The sequence below is a fragment of the Zasmidium cellare genome (assembly GCF_010093935.1).
Source record: "Zasmidium cellare ATCC 36951 unplaced genomic scaffold M409scaffold_36, whole genome shotgun sequence".
NCBI classification, from domain to species: Eukaryota; Fungi; Ascomycota; class Dothideomycetes; order Mycosphaerellales; family Mycosphaerellaceae; genus Zasmidium; species Zasmidium cellare.
In genome coordinates, this window is record NW_022986980.1 from 253,091 (window position 1) to 272,881 (window position 19,791).

At 54.5% G+C, this 19,791-nt stretch overlaps 7 protein-coding genes across 7 annotated transcripts; 4 read left to right on the forward strand and 3 right to left on the reverse strand.

Moving 5' to 3' along the window:
• Positions 1-1,427: 1,427 nt before the first annotated feature.
• M409DRAFT_27329 (uncharacterized protein) lies at positions 1,428-8,016 on the forward strand (the record flags this gene model as incomplete). Its single annotated transcript, XM_033808531.1, has 5 exons — positions 1,428-2,149; positions 2,202-2,320; positions 2,375-2,697; positions 2,749-2,880; positions 3,124-8,016. The coding sequence occupies 5 exons, from the start codon at positions 1,428-1,430 to the stop codon at positions 8,014-8,016; spliced, it is 6,189 nt and encodes a 2,062-aa protein (XP_033663214.1).
• Positions 8,017-8,531: 515 nt separating this feature from the next.
• On the forward strand, positions 8,532-10,769 carry M409DRAFT_69218 (uncharacterized protein; the record flags this gene model as incomplete). Its single annotated transcript, XM_033818184.1, has 2 exons — positions 8,532-8,825; positions 8,967-10,769. 2 exons carry the CDS (start codon positions 8,532-8,534, stop codon positions 10,767-10,769), a joined length of 2,097 nt encoding a protein of 698 aa, XP_033663215.1.
• Positions 10,770-10,783: 14 nt separating this feature from the next.
• M409DRAFT_69219 (uncharacterized protein) lies at positions 10,784-12,635 on the reverse strand (the record flags this gene model as incomplete). Its single annotated transcript, XM_033818185.1, has 7 exons — positions 10,784-10,960; positions 11,010-11,133; positions 11,183-11,249; positions 11,299-11,367; positions 11,419-11,545; positions 11,599-12,337; positions 12,394-12,635. The coding sequence occupies 7 exons, from the start codon at positions 12,633-12,635 to the stop codon at positions 10,784-10,786; spliced, it is 1,545 nt and encodes a 514-aa protein (XP_033663216.1).
• Positions 12,636-13,154: 519 nt separating this feature from the next.
• Positions 13,155-14,482, reverse strand: M409DRAFT_69220 (uncharacterized protein; the record flags this gene model as incomplete). Its single annotated transcript, XM_033818186.1, has 5 exons — positions 13,155-14,035; positions 14,085-14,141; positions 14,206-14,224; positions 14,283-14,405; positions 14,459-14,482. 5 exons carry the CDS (start codon positions 14,480-14,482, stop codon positions 13,155-13,157), a joined length of 1,104 nt encoding a protein of 367 aa, XP_033663217.1.
• A 508-nt stretch (positions 14,483-14,990) lies between these two features.
• M409DRAFT_69221 (uncharacterized protein) lies at positions 14,991-16,112 on the forward strand (the record flags this gene model as incomplete). Its single annotated transcript, XM_033818187.1, has 7 exons — positions 14,991-15,461; positions 15,514-15,579; positions 15,629-15,686; positions 15,743-15,778; positions 15,829-15,917; positions 15,979-16,021; positions 16,072-16,112. 7 exons carry the CDS (start codon positions 14,991-14,993, stop codon positions 16,110-16,112), a joined length of 804 nt encoding a protein of 267 aa, XP_033663218.1.
• A 36-nt stretch (positions 16,113-16,148) lies between these two features.
• M409DRAFT_27334 (uncharacterized protein) lies at positions 16,149-17,073 on the reverse strand (the record flags this gene model as incomplete). Its single annotated transcript, XM_033808532.1, has 2 exons — positions 16,149-16,929; positions 16,982-17,073. 2 exons carry the CDS (start codon positions 17,071-17,073, stop codon positions 16,149-16,151), a joined length of 873 nt encoding a protein of 290 aa, XP_033663219.1.
• A 626-nt stretch (positions 17,074-17,699) lies between these two features.
• On the forward strand, positions 17,700-19,609 carry M409DRAFT_69223 (uncharacterized protein; the record flags this gene model as incomplete). Its single annotated transcript, XM_033818188.1, has 3 exons — positions 17,700-18,366; positions 18,421-19,422; positions 19,503-19,609. The coding sequence occupies 3 exons, from the start codon at positions 17,700-17,702 to the stop codon at positions 19,607-19,609; spliced, it is 1,776 nt and encodes a 591-aa protein (XP_033663220.1).
• Between the last annotated feature and the right edge of the window lie 182 nt (positions 19,610-19,791).

Here is a 19,791-nt window from a genome sequence, read left to right on the forward strand (position 1 = left end):
ACTGACCTGGCGTGACTCCGATGAGATTAGCTTTTGCGCAACCAACCCCGTCCCGAACCATTGCGCAATTCCTTCCGTTCAACCATCTGCAGGGTCTGTTCTGCAAAATTATGTTTGAGTGTTGGAACTGTTTGTGTCGATGCTTCCTGGTCGGGCACCGAGACATGTCTCATGCTTTCCTCTCTTGTCTGTTACTTGCCGAGTCCTCGACATCACTTCCTCTTGCACTACTCTCCTCGGACAATCTCATCCCTACGTCCCCATCAGACTGATCATTCCACTGCCAACGACGTCTTGGCAGCTGCGGTTGAGGCATTGGGCGGTTCTCCCCTCTACGCGTGAGTCTCTCGCTACCGTTGTCTCCCCCACCCATTCGATATACCACAACCAATGCTTCACAACAATCGCCAGCTGTCCACTCCCCAACAGCATACTTTCCACTCTGGCGTCACAAAGGCGGTCATGCCTGCTGCCAGCGCGGGCAATATCCACAGCCAAATCATCGAGTGCCCGATTGGCCTCTTGGGAGGTGTTGTCTGCAGAGCTCCACGCCTCGGCGAGCGGGCAGGTCGGAAGCTACTGCAGCCTGCCACACCATCTCACCATCCTCAACTCGGCCTCGAGCTCGTCCAGTGGCAGCGCTGCGTCGAGGATTAGCTGCAGCCGGGCAGCGACCCTTCTGCTCGCCGTCCTGCAGGCCCTGCCGGCGCTCCAGCAATCAGCAGCAGCAGGACATGGCGGTGAAGCTGGTCGCCAGCGCGCAATTGTCATCTGGGCGGGCAACTGCGCTGTGAGTGGCGGCGCCAGTGCGAGCAGGGCCATGTTGCGCAGGTGATTGTGCATTGCACGAGGCACGCACTACTGTGTACACTGCTTGCTGCAGCGTGGTGTCTTCGGCAGCGCCAGTGGGAAAAATCTTGCGGTGCAGCGCTGCCAGTCCCGGTCTCCGCCTATGCTGCTATATACCGCTGAGCGAGATATCTTCGCTACTTATACTACTACTACAACCACGCCTCTTTCTGCTGCTGCCGTCGCTGGAGGTGGTTGCTGGCGATCAGTAGCGCAACGGCCACATGACGGCATCCTGTTTCACCAATTCGCTTCAGCTCTGGCCAATCCGATAATCGATACACAAACGCCTCCTGGCTTTTGCAGGGGGTCTTTGCTTCTCCCCGGAAAACAGCGACACCACCCATCTGCGAGACTTCTCCTGGATCCCGTGTCTTCTGGCGCACACAGCCTCCTCCCTGCTACCATCTCACCATTCCCACCCATCCTGCTTGTGCGAGAGGCATAATCCTCCCATCGACCTAATACCAACATTTCCCGAAAGCTCGACGCGAACCCTGCCACGCTCGCCCAGCTCCAACCGCCTTCAATGATATCAGCCTCGTCGCACGATTTCGATACTTGGTCGCTCCAACTCAATGGCAGTCTCTGTCGCAGCGTATCGCGAAGATCCCCTTGCCCTCGAATCGCCCAGACGCGACATCCAGCCACCGAAATTTCCACGGGGTGATCGAAATGGATTGAAGACGCGTATCAAAGCCCTGGTCGGGTTTTGGGAGAATGTGACAAGCTCTAATGGATTGGATGCGAGGCGTAAGAGTGGTGATGTCGGCGAGAGATCCGTGCGACCGGCGAACGAGGCAGATATCGTAGCACGCGACCTCTTCAGACCTTATCAAAACCATGTTCTTCAGACTGCCGCTCCACCATGCTATGAGGATTGCTTGCAAGATCTGCCGCCGGACTATACTTCAACGGATAGTTGCGCGATCGCACGAGACCTCAAAGATGTGGAAATTGTCACCGAGGCTTGCATAGACACAGATAAGTCTGCTCGGCCAACACAGCTGCTGGGAAGCATATTTGATGTAAAAGTCGACTTGTCTCAGATTGAAAATGTTCGGTCTCACGCGAACAAGAAGGCGAAGAAAGCCGCCAAGGCTGCGCAGCGTGACAAGTGGGCAGACAGCGACAACGAAGAGAAGAAGGAAGGTGGCGAAGGAGAAGGCGGAGAGGGAAACGGTGATGGAGACGCCGGTGCAGGAGGTGATGGGGGTGGGGATCCTCCCGGCGGAGGAGGTGGAGACGATGGAGAAGACTGGTGGGATACTGGCAAAAAGGGCAAGAAGAAGAACAAGAAGTCAGTGTGGATCATCTATGGAGCGAGAGTCGCAGACTAACACATACTACAGGAAGAGCCCGTGGGAAGAGTTAGAAGAGGAAGAAGAGAAGAAAAAGGAGGAAGAAGCGAAGAAGGCTGAAGACGAAGCTGCTGCGGGCGCTGGCGCTGGCGAAGCAGATGCCCTCGATGGTATGTTTTTTAAGGTACTCTTATCAAGGCGTCGCGATAGCTGACCTGCTACAGAGTGGGGCTCATTTGCGACTGTGGGCAAGAAGGGGAAAAAGAAGAAGGGCAAAGCTGATCCAGACCCATTCCCAATCGAGCCTGAACCAGCGCCAGTCGAACCTCCTCCGACTGCTGATGCTGGTGGAGAGGATGGTTGGGGTGGTTTTACAACTGCTAGCAAGAAGAAGAAGGGCAAGAAGGGCAAGGTCGAGCTGGAGCCAGAGCCTGAACTGCCAAAGGACCCGGAGCCTGCATTGGACACGATCGATCTTGGTGCGGGTGCAAATGCAGATGCTGCTGATGACTGGGGCGCTTTTGCGACAGTCGGCAGGAAGAAGAAGGTATGGAATGCATTTGCGATTGCATGACTACATGTATTGACCTTCCTGCAGAAGAAGAAGGGCGAACCAGATACGCCACCTGAACCTGTGGCAGAGCCTCCTGCTCCCGAGCCAGCAGCAGCCGACGATATCGACGATTGGATGTCTTTTGGCAAAAAGGACAAGAAGAAGAAGAAAGGCAAGGTATGTGATGGATCTCGTTGTTTCATTTACGGTGGCTGTCGCTCGAAATATGCCTCAGCGAATCGCGTGACCCAGACCCCTTTCTGCAGCTGCGAACGTTCCGGGGCGTGGCTGCCGTAAGCTCAGACCTCCGCAATCTCACGCAGGCATGCGTATCGATACCGCGACCTCCTAACCGCAACGGCGCGATTGATCTTGGTTATGTGGCCATGTGTTCTGTTCCACTGATACTCGAACCTGCAGACCGATACCACAACAGACGCGCCCGCAGATCCGGCGAACGACATGAAATTTGACGACATCAATCTCAATGACGACAAGAATGCACCTAAACTCGATCTCGACTTCGGACTAGGCAAGAAGGCTGAGCCAGAAAAGTCCAGCGGCTTCAGCTTTGGATGGGGCAGTGGATGGGGTGCAGGCACGACATCATGGGGGTTCGGCAGTGCGGCTGACGAGAAGCCGAAGGAGGAGGACACGTCGTGGAACTTCGCGTCCGATGACAAGAAGAGCAAGAAGGACAAGAAGAAATCCAGCGCGTTCGACTTCAGCTTCGACGATCTCGATGGCACAGGCGACGCGAGCCTGGATCTTGGCGCGCCCGCCGTGAAAGAGGAGCCGAAGGAGGAGGATCCATGGGGAGGCTTCACGTCTTCCAAGGACAAAAAGAAGAAGAAGAAGGGCGCGGTCGCTGAGCCGGAGCCTATCGTTGAAGCTCCTCCACCTCCGCCTCCAGTCGAGGAGAAGCCTCCCGAGGATGATCCGTGGGCCTCGTTCTCCACCAAGAAGGACAAGAAGAAGAAGAAGGGCGCGTCGATGTGGGAGCCGGAACCTATCCCTGAACCAGAACCTATCCCCGAACCCGAACCCGTCAAGGAAGAGAAGAAGGAGGAAGATGATATGTGGGGTTCTTTTGGCATGTCTGCGAAGGACAAGAAGAAGGCGGCCAAGAAAGCAGCGAAAGCAGGCAAGGAAGAGGAGAAGCCTGTCGAAGAGCTACCTCCTCCTCCAGAGCCGGAACCAGAACCTGTCGTCGATGCCTTCGATGGATGGGGCACTGCTGGAATGAAGAAGAAGGACAAGAAGAAGAAGGCTGGCTTTGGATTCGACTGGTCTGAAGAACCCGCTGATCCGGCCTTAGACGTTCCCGCTCCAGCTGTCCCCGAGCCAGAGCCTGCTGCCAACGACTGGTTGAGCGGCGGTTGGGCCGATACCACGAGCAAGAAGAAGAAGGGCAAGAAAGACGTGATCGAAGAAGTCCTTCCGCCAGCTCCTCCTCCACCTCCGGCGATCCCAGAGCCAATCGCTGACGACAAGCCAGCCGACGATTGGTTTGGCGGATTTGGTACGAAGAAAGACAAGAAGGGAAAGAAGGGCAAGTTTGATGCTTTCGACCCCCCAGCGCCCGAACCACCTGCGATGATCGAAAATGCCTTCATGATGCCCGAGGCTGTGGTTGAACCCAAAGCTGAAGAGGACGACTGGATGAATTCGTGGTCGACCGGCACGAAGAAGAAGGCGGGCAAGAAGGATAAGAGCAAGGGCATTACGGAAGTGTCTGATCCGAGCCCTGGAGCCTCTGTGTTGCTTCCTGAGTCCGTTCAAGAGAAGTCTGCGGAAGATGATCCTTGGGCATCGTGGACGACTGGCAAGAAAGCCAAAGCCAAAGGCAAGAAGGGCAGCGCCTTCGATCCTATACCGCCGGCCGTTCCCACGCCGCCCGACTTCGACAATGACCCTGCTGCGGATGCCACTGCAGGTGCCGATCTGCTGGACATGGCAGCACCACCAGCTGACGATCCATGGAGCTTTACCACGTCTACCAAGAAGAAGGGTAAGACGGACAAGAAGGGGGCCAAAGTGGCAGAGCCAGTCAAAATTGACGAAGTCAAGCTGTCCAAGACGAAGTCCAAAGACTCGAAGACGGCAGCCGATGACATGTTCGACTTTGCGGACGAAGCACCACTCGCACCCGATCCAGAGCCTGTCAAAGATGAGAAGAAAGACAAAAAGGACAAGGATAAGGACAAGGCATCTTCTGGCTGGGGTGGTATTTGGGGCAGCAGCACGAAGACCAAAACACCCAAGGAGACTGCGCAAGAGCAGAAAGAACGCGAGAAGAAGGAGAAAGCCGAACGCGAGGCTGCTGCAGCTGAGGCACAACGCAAGGCCGATGAGGAAGCCTTCGCTGCAGCGCTCGGAGAAGATCCAAACGATATGCTCGACTTCGAAGAGGACCCTCTCCCGCCGCCACCGACCACGAAGTCTTCCAAGACCAAGGATGCCAAAGACAGCAAGAAGAAGGGCGCCGACAAGTTGAGCAAAGTCGACAGCAAGTCCAGCAAGAAATCGGAACCGAAAGAAGATCCTATCGTCGACATGCCGGAGCCAGATCCCATGCTGGAGTTTGACGACTCCAAAAAGGCCGACGGCTGGGGATTCTGGGGTTCGTCGCTCAAGTCATCTAAAAAAGCCACACCCGCTGCGGCAACGAATAATAAAATTGGACTTGACCCGTGGGCCAATCAGAGCGCGGGGGCGAACGGTTTCCCGAAGATGCCAGATCTCTCTTTTGGAGGACAGGACTTCACGTCAGCAATGTCGCCTCCCAAGGCAGAAGCAACGACGACGTCCAAGTCCAAGGGCGCTGTTAAAGGCGCCAGCATCCACGACCGCATCAAAGCCTTGCAGGGCGACGCACCAATCGACGCCAAACCCTCGAAGTCAAAGAGAGACGCTAGCTCCGTCACCCCACTTTGGGGCGAGCCTGCATTTGAGCCAGAACCTGAACCTGAGCCAGTCTTTGAGGTACCAGCTCCAGCTGCTGACAAGAACTCGAAGAAGGCTGCTGCCGCATCCAAGTCCTCCAAGAAGGACAAGAAGGAGCCTGCGCCCGCTGACCCTCCTCCGCCGCCATCTATCTCTCCCGTTCCTGGCGGATTCCCTGTTGACGACTTTCTCGACGACCATCCTGAGATGGTGTCATCGCCCAAGAAGACGTCGTCTAAGGATAAGAAGGCTTCCTCCAAGTCTACCAAGAAGGACTCCAAGTCCAAGACTGAGCCGGCCATCGTTGAGGCACCGCCTGCGACTGATTTCGACGACCTTCTTGGTCCAGCTGACGAGCCGCCAGAACTTCCCACTCCACCTCCAGAGGAGAAGAGGTCTTCCAAGAAGGAGCGACCAAAGGTTGTGCGCGACCAGGGCACATCTTCGTGGGGCTTCTGGGGTGCGACGCCGGCCAAGAAAACGTCAACCAAGAAGGATTCAAACTCGAAGGATGGGACTGTGTCGCCAACCTCCAAAGACCGACCTGCTGGCCTGACTCGATCGAAATCAGAGCGGAAGTCGTCGGCCAAGGACCCCTTCGAGAAGGCTTCGAAGTCTTCTGGCTCCGACAAGGATGTCAAGAAGGAATCGAAGTCACGACCGAGTACCTCTCGTGGATTCTCGCTGTTTGGTGGCCCGCCTCCGTCGCGCTCCAAGTCGACACGACAGTCGTCGTCCGCCGCTAAGCCAAGCTCTCGTCGCCACTCGACCGCCGTCGATGACAACGGTCTGATGTCGCCGCCTCCGGATGACCATGAGATGTCTGCGAAGGCCGCGAAAGTCATGGGTGTCAGCCGATCCAAGTCTACCAAAGAAAAGAGTCGCAAGGTCCCTGACCCTTACTCACTCGACTCTGATGACCTTGTCATGGTTGATGGGCCCGAAGACTCCGCCAAGGACATCGCAGAACCGAAGGAGCGCAAGAAGTCATCGAAAACGAAGCGCCATTCTTCGTACATGTCGGGCGGGCTCGGCGCTGCTGATGATGAGGAGATGATTGATGCACCACGCCAGTCAGACGAGGCCAAGGTCTTCTCTGGACCTGATGACCTGGCTTTTGTTGAACGGCCTACTCCCGTCAGGCGCACTACTTCCAGCGCGAAGAAGCCTGGTATCATGGGCGGCATCTTGGGTGCTTTCTCCTCGCGACCAACGCCCGATCGCCGCCAAAGCAAGGCCTACGAAAGCGAGGATGGTGCTGCACGCCGCAAGCGAGGATCTGTCTACGACGACGAGTACACTAAGCGTCTGCGACGGGAGGACCGCAAAGTCAACCGTCCGCGCAAGGCTTCCGGTGGCGACGGTTTTACTGACGCTGCGCCCGTGACTGATTTCGAAGACGCAGAAGCCAAGGAAGCACGTCGCAGGGAGAGACGCGAGAGGCGCGATCGGGAAGCAGCTGAAGATGAAGCCAGAGCAGCTCGACGACGTGAGAAGGATGATACTCGCCGCGCAAAAGCTCGAGAGGAAGAAGAACGCCTTGCACGGGAGGACGAAGAGCGCGAGGCTCGGAAACGGGAGGAACGACGTGCACGCCGTGCTGAACGCGAGGCTCGACGTGTTGATGAGGATCGCGCCGCTCGTGAAGAAGAGAGAGCACGCGAGGAGCGCCGAGAGCGAAGACGTGAGAAAGAACGCCAGCGCATGGATGAAGAGGCTGCGGCATCAAAGCCAAAGACCGACCGTCGACGATCGTACATGGATGCACCAGAAGACGACGAAGCTCGACGTATCAGACGGGAAGAGCGCAAGCTGCGCCGCAGTGTGGATCAGGGTGCGGATAAGGAGCGACCGCGGACTTCACGTCGCCGCTCTGATTATCCCATTGATGACTACTTTGACAAGCGCAATGGTGAGCAATCCCCTCGTGAAAGTGGCGCGATTCCAGCGCCGATTGCTCACGCTATCAAGACCGGCGGCGATAAAACCGCTTCATGGGTCAACTCGGTCAACGATGACCCACCGCCGCCTCCTCCGATCGAGGGCACCATCATCGATGCCCCGGTGCATTTCGCCGAAGACAATGCACCCGATCCGCTCGACGAGACGACGGCTCGTGAGTTCCGTCACCGGCGGAGACGAGAGCGGGACAGCTATTACGCAGACGAAGATAGCGAACGTCGTCGCAGGAGACGCGAGAGGGAGAATGTGAAGAGCAGCGATGGCAGCTCGCACGACCGCCGCAGGAGCTATGCTGGGCCTAATAACAGCATGGGCTTCAATGACATGGGCGTTCGGACGTGGGATGGCAGACCTGCGATGCCGCCTTCTGGCAAGAGTTGGTTCAAGAAGATTGCTGGGTTGTAGTATGATGGGCGGGTCCCTGTGCATTGCGATGGATAGGGGAGGAGTGTTGCATTGTTTCACGGCGTTGTGTGGGAATATGGATGATGGATGATACCCTTCTTGCATTTTGAGCGGGCTGTAGGATTGCGATTTCTGGTTGCAGGACAGCACTGCATGATGTGAACTTTTAGGTAGTGTGAGATGAATGGATATGATATATCTTGTCCTTGCTCATTTCTATATCGTTTCTCTTTCCGTGAGACATGAATCGTAGATTCGTTACACTCGTCACCGTCGCCCTCCTGAGTCTTCGGTACGACCCGCCCCGATATCAACCTCACCTCCTCTTGCAGAGCTTTAAAGTTCGTCAACGCCGCTGAACCCCGATCGCGGTGACTGTTTCCATTCACAGCCTGCTTTGCAAATCCATCACATACACACACATATCTAAGCCCACGCCAGTAATGGCCACAAAGCGGAATCCTCCAACCCCCGAGCAACCCTAATGGACCACTACAACAAACCCCACCACAAAAATGGACCAGCAACTCCCCCTCTCCTCAGCCTCAGCTTATACAACCTCCCCATCTCTCGGGTCAGGCGACACGGCTTGCAACGAGTGCAAGCGCCGCAAAGGGCGCTGCGACCGCGTCCTGCCCGAGTGTGGGCCTTGTGCGCGGAATAAGCGGCATTGTCTTTATGAGCGGAATGCGAAGACGCCGCTTACGAGGAAGCATTTGACGGCTGTGGAGGAGAGATTGAGGATTGCGGAGGGGAGGTGTAGGGAGTGGGAGGGGAGGGCGAGGGTGGCGGAGGGAAAGTTGGGGGAGGTTTTGAGGGGGAGGGAGGGGAGGGAATCAGTCGTCACTGGCGGTCACTCGGCGGGCACGTTTTCTGGGGAGCCTGCCGCGATGGATTCCTTGCAGTCTCCGCCTTTGCCTCTTCAGGACCTTGCTGCTGCCGACTGGCAGTATGTTGGCCTGCCGTGGGCGCCGCAGACGGCTGAGCACGATTCTCGGGATTATCGACTTGAGGAACCTCCTTCTAATGCGGATGACTTTAGCTGGGATGAGCAATCGGCGGCTAGTGATTCGGAACACAGACAGTCCCTGGGGGTGGACGATGCCGAGGAGTCGAATGTCACTGATGGGATGGCATCGCTCTCTGTCGAAGACCGGGGCACGGGATATCTTGGTGTGGCCTCTGGAGCGGCGATGCTGAGATTGCTGCTTCCGGATGCGCAGCATAGACGACATCTGCGAACTCGATCTAGTGTGCCTAGAGCCGATCCTATCGTACCTCAAGAAGATGGCTGGGTGCCCACTTCGCTCTTTGCTGAACGCAATATTGGCAATATCGACTTGGACGGCGCGATCAACTCCTACTTCCGGTGTTTCCATGTGGCGTATCCTGTTGTCCACGAGCCTACTTTTCGAGCACAGTACGCTCAAGTGATACCGCGGCCGAATGGAAGGACGTGGAATGCTCTGGCCTACATGGTCGGTGCCGTAGGTCTGTTTACGACCTCCAAAGGCCCTAGCTCGCAGGATGTGGATCTTTTCGAGGCAGCAAAGTCGAACATATCGATCGGAAGTCTGGAATCTGGAAACATCACGCTGGTTCAAGTACTTGCCTTGATGTCGAACTACCTTCAGAAACGCAACAAGCCGAACAGCGGGTACAATTACCTTGGTCTGGCTCTTCATGTTGCGATGGGTCTTGGACTCCACAAGGAGTTCAACGGCTGGCAGATCGCTCCTCTTGCAATGGAGATCAGGCGAAGAGTTTGGTGGACTTTGTTCGACTTCTTCTCTGGCGCGACTGTCACTTTCGGGCGTCCCCTGTCGTGGCCGAGTCATGGTATTGAGGTGGCGCTCCCGCTCAACATTGACGACAGAGATCTCACCCACGCCTCTGCTACGCTTCCGCCTGCAAAAGCTGGACTAACCACTCACTCGGGGGTCTCGGTACAAGCTCGCTTCCACCTTGCGACCAACGATATATACGCGAAAGTCATTGCGCTGGACTTTCCTAGCGCCCAAGAACTGCTCAAGCTCGACGATGAGAGATTGGAACCCTGGAAAGCGCAATGGTACAACGACAGCATAGAAGTGCCTGAGAGACTGATCCTATCACGAAACCTCACAGCATGGCGATGCTCGAACTTCCGCATCATCATGTACCGGCCATTTCTGATCAAGCACGTCTTTCGACTTCGAAACGGGGTGCAGAGTACGACATTGGATACAGCAACTCAAAGTGCGATCGACCGATGTCTCAACGAAGCCGCCTGGTCGACTGCTTCCATTCATGACTTCTGGATGACGAAAGAACGGCACATCATGTCTGCTTGGTACTGCTTGTACTTCATTTTCCAGGCGTCCCTGATACCGGTTATCATGCTGCGGAACGATCCCATGTCTGAACGCTCTGTCCAATGGCGTCAACAAATAAAGGCCGTGCTGCAAGTCACCGAGTCTATGCGATCCATTAATCCGGCAAGCAAAGACTGCCACACTGTGATTCTCCGTCTGTGCGGTGACTACCTCTTACAGTCTCAAGATGGCCTTGGGGCGATACCTGCTGATCTCCTCCAACCTGTGGAGGAGTCTCCCCAAACTCAGCTGTCCTCTGTATACTCCATGATGTGGCCGAATGCGAATACCGCGGATTTTGATACTTTGATCACTGATGATAGCTGGATGGAGTTCATTACGGACTTTCCCACAGAAACGCCTCTGGTTCCTGACGCCCAATTCACTGATGCCGGATGACGACCGAGTGGACGCTATGCAGACTCAACACGCTCTTCGATGTGCTCCTCGTAGCCACTCTTGCTCAGCTTCCTCTCTGGATCTGCGATGTCTCGTGCGGCCTGTGGGCCATCGAATACTTCGGCGATTTGCTCCAGGGAGTAGCCTCGAGTCTCGGGGTATGTGAAATATGTGATTGCGAGGAATACGACCTGAGCGAAGTCAGCTACGAGAGGAACCTTTACGACGGAGGGCGCATACCAAAAGACAGCAGAAGACGATGTAGTACCGCCAGCCGATGTTCTCGAGGCCGATGGGGTTCACAAAGGCTGCGATCACCAGGGAACTGTAGATCGCTAGCAATTCACAGGTCAGGCCTTTGGATCTGTTTGATGTCAGCGACGCCAATGTTGAAGGTCGAGCGAACGACTGGCCTTGTGGAGAATGGGAATATCTCTGTCGGATACGAGATGAGAAGCGGCGTGAAGCTGCAGTCGTAGCCTGGAATGATGAGTACATGGTGGAGAGACACTTTCATAGGGGCTCTCACCGAGATAAAAGACGAACAGACAGACGATGACAACGATACCGGCCGGCGTCGAGCCGGTCTCGTTGTTGACTTAGCATCTATCAGCACAATGTCCCGCAATACAGATCACGGGAGACTTACCTGCTGAGCAAGCGGTCCACACGATATACGAGAGCAACATGACGACACCCGAGAAGTTGAAGAGCGTTCTTCGACCAAGGCGATCTACCAGGAATGCTGCTGTCAGGGCGACGATGAAGTTGAAGATCTTGGACGAATTGTCAGCCTTGACTGCACGGTCGTTGGTCTGGTAATGCTTACTTGTAGCAGACCGTTGATCAACGTTTGCATGAACGGGTCTGTGATGCCGACCGTGTCAAGGACGAGGGTCAGGTAATACGAGACTACGCCGATGCCATTCCACTGGGCCATGGTGCCGAGAGAAACAGCAATGAACAGTCTCCTTCGATTTCCGGGAGTCTTGATCAAGGTGCCCCAGCCCGTCGACTTGGCAGCCTGTTCCACTTTGATTGTATCCACGATCTCGCTCATCTCTCGAACCACCAATGGACTTTGCACATCGCCACCGGCATGGTACTTGGCGAGGATATGGAGAGCTTCTTGGTTCCTATCTTTTGAGACCAGCCATCTCGGCGATTCAGGAAGAAAATAGAAGAATGCGAGCTGGACGGCAGGCCAACCTGCTTGAAGGATCGAAGGGATTCGCCAAGACCAGGTTGACTGATAGCCTTGTGTGCCGAAGGTCGTCCACGATGCCAGGATCGCCCCCAGATAGTAGAGCGTCCAGTACGCCGAAGTGTACTTGCCACGATGAGTTGGATACGACAGCTCTGCTAGCAGAAGAGGACTCGGCTGGGCTGCGAACATGCCCGCAGCACCCACGACCAGGCGGGATACGACGAATTGGGCCAGCGTGGTTGAGGTGGCCTGGATGACTGTGGCGATCATCACACCGAGGATTCCTGCTAGGAGGACTGCTTTACGGCCATATCTGTCTGAGAACGTTCCGACGATGGGGAGAGCGAGGACGGAGCCGATGCTAAAGTGTTTCAATCAGTGTATTACTGGCGAATGCTGCGTTGAAACTTCACATACGATTGAGCAGCATTGACCAGTCCCAAAAGAGCTCCCGCTGGGTTGCCGAAGTAAGACTTCCACTGCTCCAGAGACTGCAATCCATTCATGAGCGATCCATCGTATCCGGCGACTGAACTCCACATCAACGGCACAAGGAGGATGAGATTGAGTTGGAGCAAGTGCGGGATCTGGAACCACCACTTGTCGGTCTCAGGCAAGACTTCCGCAAGCGCTCGTCCGACAATGCGTTCGTTCTTCATCTTCGCTGAGGCTCTTGTAGTATCCCGAACGATGTACGAGTCTGCAGCAACATCAGGGCCGTTGATGGGTTATAACAGAGCGCATTCGGCAGGCTCGTGTGCTCAGGAACATGGCCTGACTCGGAACGATGCATCGGCAATTACATCGAATCGAACCACGCGAGCGTGTCTGGGGAAGGGAGCTACTCCCCAGTTGAATCATGGGGCTCCATACTTTCACGCCACGCCAGGGCGACTGTCGACCTGCGGTACGTCTTCCTCGGGGGAGAGGCTGCCGAGAACGGGATCCTTTGCCGGCCAAGCGCAGACAAAGGGGACGCAAGACGATGTCGGCGCAACATGCCGGAGACTGATTGCGAGAGATGGGTTTCAGAGGCATTGCCGACATCAACTGATGAGGAGGGCCAGCAGGTGGTGCTTGAAGTATTTGTCACGATTCCGGTCACAATAGAAACTACGCCATCGAAACGACGAATCGAATCTGCTCAAAGCGCAGTTTTGTCTACCCTATCTCAACCGCTACGACTGGACGCCTGCTATCATGACCTTGAACACATCCGGCTTGCTAGCCTTCACAAGTTCAAAAGCGTCCTCAGCTTTCTCGAACTCGAAGCGGTTCGTAACAAGCCGCTTCACATCAATCTTGCCCGAAGCCACCAGTTCGACGGCTTGCGGGTAGCAACCAGTCGTATACCTGATACTGCCTTTGATCGTAAGGGCCCTGATACACGCCGTAGTGATGGGGAAGACGACGTTCTCCTTGCCCATTCCAGCCTGGACATAGGTGCCGCCCTTTCTAGCGGCAAAGACGCCCATTTGAATCACGGGCTCGGCTCCTGTGCATTCGAGAACCACATCCGCGCCCTCACCAAGCCCAAACTGCTTCTTGATCTGCTCCGCGACCTTTTCAGAGTGCTCCACAGGATCGATGCCTTGTTCTGCCTTGGGCGGTAGGAAGACTTCATCCGCTCCAAAGGTCTTTGCAAAGTCCAGCCTTGACTGAACAATATCGACACCAATGACCTTCTTCGCCCCATATGCTTTGGCAATCGCCTGACACATCACACCGATAGGCCCGCATCCCATCACCAACACCGTCTGCCCAGCTCTGAGATCCGCGACTTTAGTGATTTGTACACCCACCGCAGTTGGCTCGACCAACGCTCCTTCTTCCATGGTCATGTGGTCTGGAATCGGGTAGACGTAGTCGCTCGCGACGATGTAGTACTTGGATAGTGTTCCGTCCCATGGCGGTGTTGCTGCGAAGATTGTGTCGGCGCAGAGGTTGTAGGCGCCGCTGCGGCAGTGGTCGCAGTGTCTGCAGGGGACGCCGGGTTCGATGGCTACTCTGTCGCCGACTTTGACGTTCTTTGCGGCGGATCCGGTTTCGACGATGGTGCCTGGGTTGTCAGACATCTCCTATTCAGGGCTTGGATGTCGTGCGCTCACCAGATGATTCATGGCCTAGAACGATTGGTCTTGTGAGGACGAAGTCTCCTATCCGGCCTGAAGTGGCAGAACTAGTCAGCCTTGCACATCGCAATCTCCCACAGCCTATCATTTGGCTCACCTCTCTGCCAATAATGTACCTACGACCGTCCGATCAGCCTTCAAACTTTTGCCCGGCTACTTCAACATGGAACTCACATCTGAGCCACAGATGCCCGTTTGCTGGATCTGAACGCGGACATCATGAGGATCGCGTAGCTTTGGAATTGGTCGTTCTTCGAATGCAACGTCCTTCACTGCTCGCAACACGAAGGAAGGGTTCTATTTTGATCAGTTGTGCTCTTTGTTGCTATCTCGAACAGCGGCGAACGTACTCTATCGACCTCCTCGGCTTTCATCTCGAGATCTTTGGAATTGCCTGGATACATTGGAAATATATCTCAGGCACGATACGGCTTGTTCTTGAAAGATCGATGGTAGGCTCTATCGGTCAATCGAAACAGCTAGGTTCGGACGGTCCACACCCTCACATCTGCAGCTTTGAGTAGAGCTGATGTTCGACGGACTGTCTTTGGACCGTCAAAAGCCGAGCGTCGACAACAACAGGTGGAGCAAGAATCGGCTTTTCGAAGGTCAGTCGAACATGAACGCAAAGCTGAGACGAAAACGTACATACTACGGCCAGTTGCATTGACATCACAGCGATGCACGAAGCTCTCTTCACATCGGCCTCTGTCGCCCGGTCTCCACCTGAGAGCTCCAGGGCCAGCTCTGTTCCTGCATGAGCTCTGTACTGTCGTGACGAGGTCGAGAAACAAAAACACTGGCATTGTTTCTTCCATTCCAGTTCGTGGTTGAGTTCACCTCTCGTTTCGATATTTCTCTCCCTTATCAGCTCATATCACAATGCCTCTCGCCAAACCAACCAACGTTTCGAAACCCGTCCTCTCCCAATTCCAACTCAACGGCAAAGTCGCCGCAGTAACAGGCGGCGCACGAGGCATCGGCCTCGAAGTCGTCCGAGCCCTCGCAGAAGCCGGAGCCCAAGTCGCACTCATCTACACCTCCAGCAAAGACGCCGACGCCACAGCCAAGAAGATCTCTGGAGAAACAGGATCAACCGTCAAGCCCTACCAATCCGACGTTCGAGACAAAGCAACGATCACGGCAACGATCAACCAAGTCGCGAAGGACTTCGGCAGGCTTGATATTTGCGTGGCGAATGCCGGCATTGCTTCGCATTATGATAGTCTGGAATATACGGTGGAGCAGTGGCAGGAGATTATGAAGGTCAATCTTGATGGGGCTATGTATACGGCGCAGGCGGCTGGGAAGATTTTTAAGGCGCAGGGGCTTGGGGCTGGGAGTATGATTTTTGTGAGTTGCCAAGGGTTGGGAGAATGTAAACTTTTGTTGACTTAAATGGCAGACGGCATCGGTATCGGCTACGCTTGTGAATGTTCCGCAGAGACAGGCTGCGTATAATGCTTCGAAGGTAAATCTACGTTGCGATCAACGAGTAAGTTATGCTAACGGATTGTGAGGCTGCTGTTGTTCACCTGGCAAAGTGTCTCGCAGTTGAATGGGTCGATTTCGGAAGAGGTAGGTAACAGGTTCAGCAATTATAAACATCGATGCAGGAGCTTATAATATTGTAGTCAACTGCATCTCGCCGGGCTTCATCGAGACCGACAGTATGTGTACTCACCCGGAAACTTAGACAACGAGCTAACAATGCCTGAAGTGCTCAGCGTACATCCCAAGGAATGGAGAGACCACTGGTCATTGCTTGTTCCAGCTGGACGGAATGCTGATCCAGCAGAGTTGAAAGGCGTAGGTTCATCGTTGCTGGCAAGACCTGCAATCTCGTTGCGTTACTGACCGCTCTTTCCAGGCTTACGTCTTTCTCGCGAGCGATGCCTCATCGTACATGACAGGTGAGTAAGGCAGTTAGAGGTCGAGTGAACTCAGGCTGATCGTCCTGTAGGTGCCAACATTGTCATCGATGGCGGATATACGTTGCCGTAGATCTGATCGATCGATTTGATAGACTTCTTCTTCCATTCATGCTCTACCAGCGCTACCACATCTATGCATCCACAACTCAGTCAACTTCACAACCTTCTCCACACCTTCTTCCATGAGCTTCGTAATTGGTGTTGTAGCAGCAGCAGCCTTCAAATACTCGTTATAATCGTCCAAGACCAGCTTGTTAACGTTAATTTTCGACACGCCCCCTTTGATGCATTTCGTCATGATGTCTTCTGGGAAGTCGTTCGTTCCGTGCAAGACTACTCGAACGTCTCGCTTCTTGCAGTATTCGTATATCGAATCTAATCGGTCGAATTCCAGCTGCGGGCCTCGCTTGCCGTATTCTCCGTGAACGTTACCAAAAGCTGGGGCCAGGAAATCGACACCAGTATCTATGAACTCCTCCACTTCGTCTGGAGTAGTGAGCAACCCGCTCAAATCGGCTGTGTCAGCAATTCCGTCCTCCCCACCTTCGATGCGACCCGGCTCTGCCTCTGTCGAGATTCCTCGCTCGTGGCAATACGAGACGAGCTCCTTAGTCAAGGCCAAGTTCTCTGCTTTCTCGTGATGTGACATATCGACCATTATAGAGTCGAAGGGAAGGTTGTCTGCGGCGTGCCGGACCATCTTCTCGTCCTGGCAGTGGTCCAGATGGATCGATATGGGTACTGACGCTCCTCTCGCCGCGATTGCAGCGGTCTGTACGAGGAGGCCATTACTGAAGGCTATTGCCCAGGGGAAGAATTGGAGGATCAAAGGGGATCGTGTGTTCTCGGCGGCTTTGACTAGAGCAAGGATTTGCTCGATGTTGTATCTGAGGGTCTGTCAGATCAATTGAATGGAGTCAATTGTTCGAAAAAGCGTACGCGATGGCGGCAATGACTCCATAGCCTCCCTTTTCAGCATCAGCCAGTATCTGGACTGTTTTGTTAGAAGATAGCAGCTTCGCGGCAGGCATTTTGGATGTGATGACCAAAGAGATGATGAAGAGAGGACAATCAGCAATGACACTTAGCTCTCCATGAATTCAATGCCATCTCCGGACCTCTTGACGCGAACTTCTGTTCATGCAACCAAGGCTTGCCGTTACGCGTGCTTGACAATGTCCTCGTTACGAGGCATTTCGGCTGGGTGGCGTTCAGAAAGGCTTTCTTGCCATCTCGAAGCCTCGTCACGGTGCTTGTTTCCTCGAGTACTCTCTCAAATGTCCTGTCAACTTTGGCATCACGAGTCTGCGGTGTCAAACGCTTTGCAAGAAAGAGTCTCAGTTTGCGGACCAAAATTAAACAGTGGAGAGCACGGGCATGTCAGACCGGATGACTGCATCGAGGCAGCCGACAAGAACTTCCCCTCGTTTTCTTGGGAGAGCTTCTTCCACCGCAGCACTTCCGACGTGACCTCGCGGGACAACGGGCCCTTGACTGACGTGTTTCTGGATACTGTGGTTGTTCTGGAGAGAGCTCTGGGTGGGGTCTGTTAGCAATGCGAGTCTCACAGCTCGTGTGATGGTAAATTGATGGTTTCCCTGTCTCTTTTGTATTGTCTCTGCCATTGGGTTCTCTTTTCATACGTGACCGAGCAATCATGAGTACTAAGCATTTCTTCCCCCATAGCGAGGGTGTTGTCGTTCAAGGCTTGGACTCGCTGGTTGCTAGGAACAGCCATCTCGCCCTCGATGCTCCGAACAAAGTTGTCTATTCGAAGACACACCATCCTTCCAAGGTCACGGTGATTTCAGGAGGAGGCAGTGGACATGAGCCAGCATGGAGCGGCTACGTAGGCGACGGTCTACTGGCAGCGGCGGTCAATGGCGAGGTCTTTGCCAGTCCTTCCACGAAGCAAGTCATGGCAGCAATCAAGCACGTACCCTCAGATGCCGGCATCATCCTCTGCATTACGAACTACACTGGCGACAACCTGCACTTTGGCTTGGCAAGAGAGAAGGCTGCAGGAATGGGATACAACGTCGGGATACTTCGAATGACAGATGATGTTGCTTTGGGGAGGAAACAGACTGAGAACACCGGGAGGAGAGGGTTGGCTGCGAACATGTTCGTTCTCAAGCTTTGTGGAAGTGCTGCAGAGGCTGGATATGACTACGACAAGTGCATGAAGATTGGCCTTTCGGTCAATGCCAACGCAGTCACTGTTGGATCGTCTTTGGACCATTGCCATATCCCTGGACGAGAACACCATCGATCAGTTCCGCAAGACACGTATGTGTTGGGAATGGGCATCCACAATGAGCCAGGTAAGAACACAGATAGTCTCAGAACCGTCAATAGCTGATGTAGTGACCTTCCAGGACTCCACGAGATTTCACCCATACCACCTGTTGAACAACTTGTTGGCGACATGCTGAAATACTGTCTGGACCCCAGCGACAAGGACCGAGCTTTCGTCGAGTTCAAGCAAGACGACGTAGTTGCTCTCTTGATCAACAACTTTGGCGGCATGTCAAACTTTGAGCTTGAGGCTCTCACGAGTGTTTCTCGAAAAGTTCTTGAGCGCGACTGGAAGATTTCACCCAAACGAATCTATGCCCAAACTTTCGAATCATCTCTCAACGCTCCTGGCTGGTCTATCTCATTGCTCAACATATCAGGTATTGAGCGGGAAACGAAGACGACGATCAACACTCTCCTACCCTTGCTCGATATGGAGACAACAGCTCCCTCGTGGCCGCGAAACGGCTACAGAGATATTGAACCTGTAAAAGAGAAGGCGCAGTTGGCGAATGATGGAGGAGCGGATGAGGTGGCCCAGAAAGGTCCCAAGGTAGATCCAACGCTTTTGGACTCAGCCTTGAGGACAGCCTGCAACGCAGCGATCAAGGCTGAACCTGACATCACCAAGTGGGATATCCAGATGGGAGATGGAGATTGCGGCGAAGCTGTCGTCGGCATGTGTCAAGGTGTGTTGAAGAAGCTCGACGCTGGCCTGACCAAGGACGGCTCATTCTTCCACATTCTGGACGAAGTCGGTGAGGCAGTCGAGGAGATTGGTGGAACGCTTGGTGCCATCATCAGCATCATCCTGGCATCCTTCACAACGAATCTGCGTCAGGCGTACTCGAAAAATGAGAGCAGTTTCGCGATAGACACGAAGAGCGCGAGCCAGGCAGCTGGGGCTGCGTTGAACAACCTGATGGGCTATACAAGTGCCAGAGTAGGTGGGAGGACAGTCATGGATACTCTGATCCCCTTCTGCCAGACATTGGAGAAGGATGTCGATTTGGCCAAGGCTGTGGATGCTGCAGAGGAAGGTGCAAATGGCACGTCTGGCATGAAGGCGAAGTTTGGACGAGGTAAGTCAATTGATTGTACCCCTGTCCCGGCCCTGACATCGTACTCGGATCTTGGAGAGCGGCGGCTGACTTTGCTGCAGCAACGTACGTGGGAGACAAGGGCGAAGCTCAGGACAAGCCCCCAGATCCAGGGGCTATGGCTGCAGCAATCTTCTTACGCGGGCTGTTGGACGGGATGAAGAAGTGAGCTACAACCAAAGCGATATTCACCGGTAGTGTAATATAAGCCCAATGTTCTGCCGAAACGAGGCTTCCATTGTGCCCTTCTGCACATTGAAGCTGGCAAGCATTCTCTGGAAGACCGACCGGCTATCCAAGAATCTGATGTCGTGCGGAAATGACCGCCGGATACCTTATTCCCCTAACAAG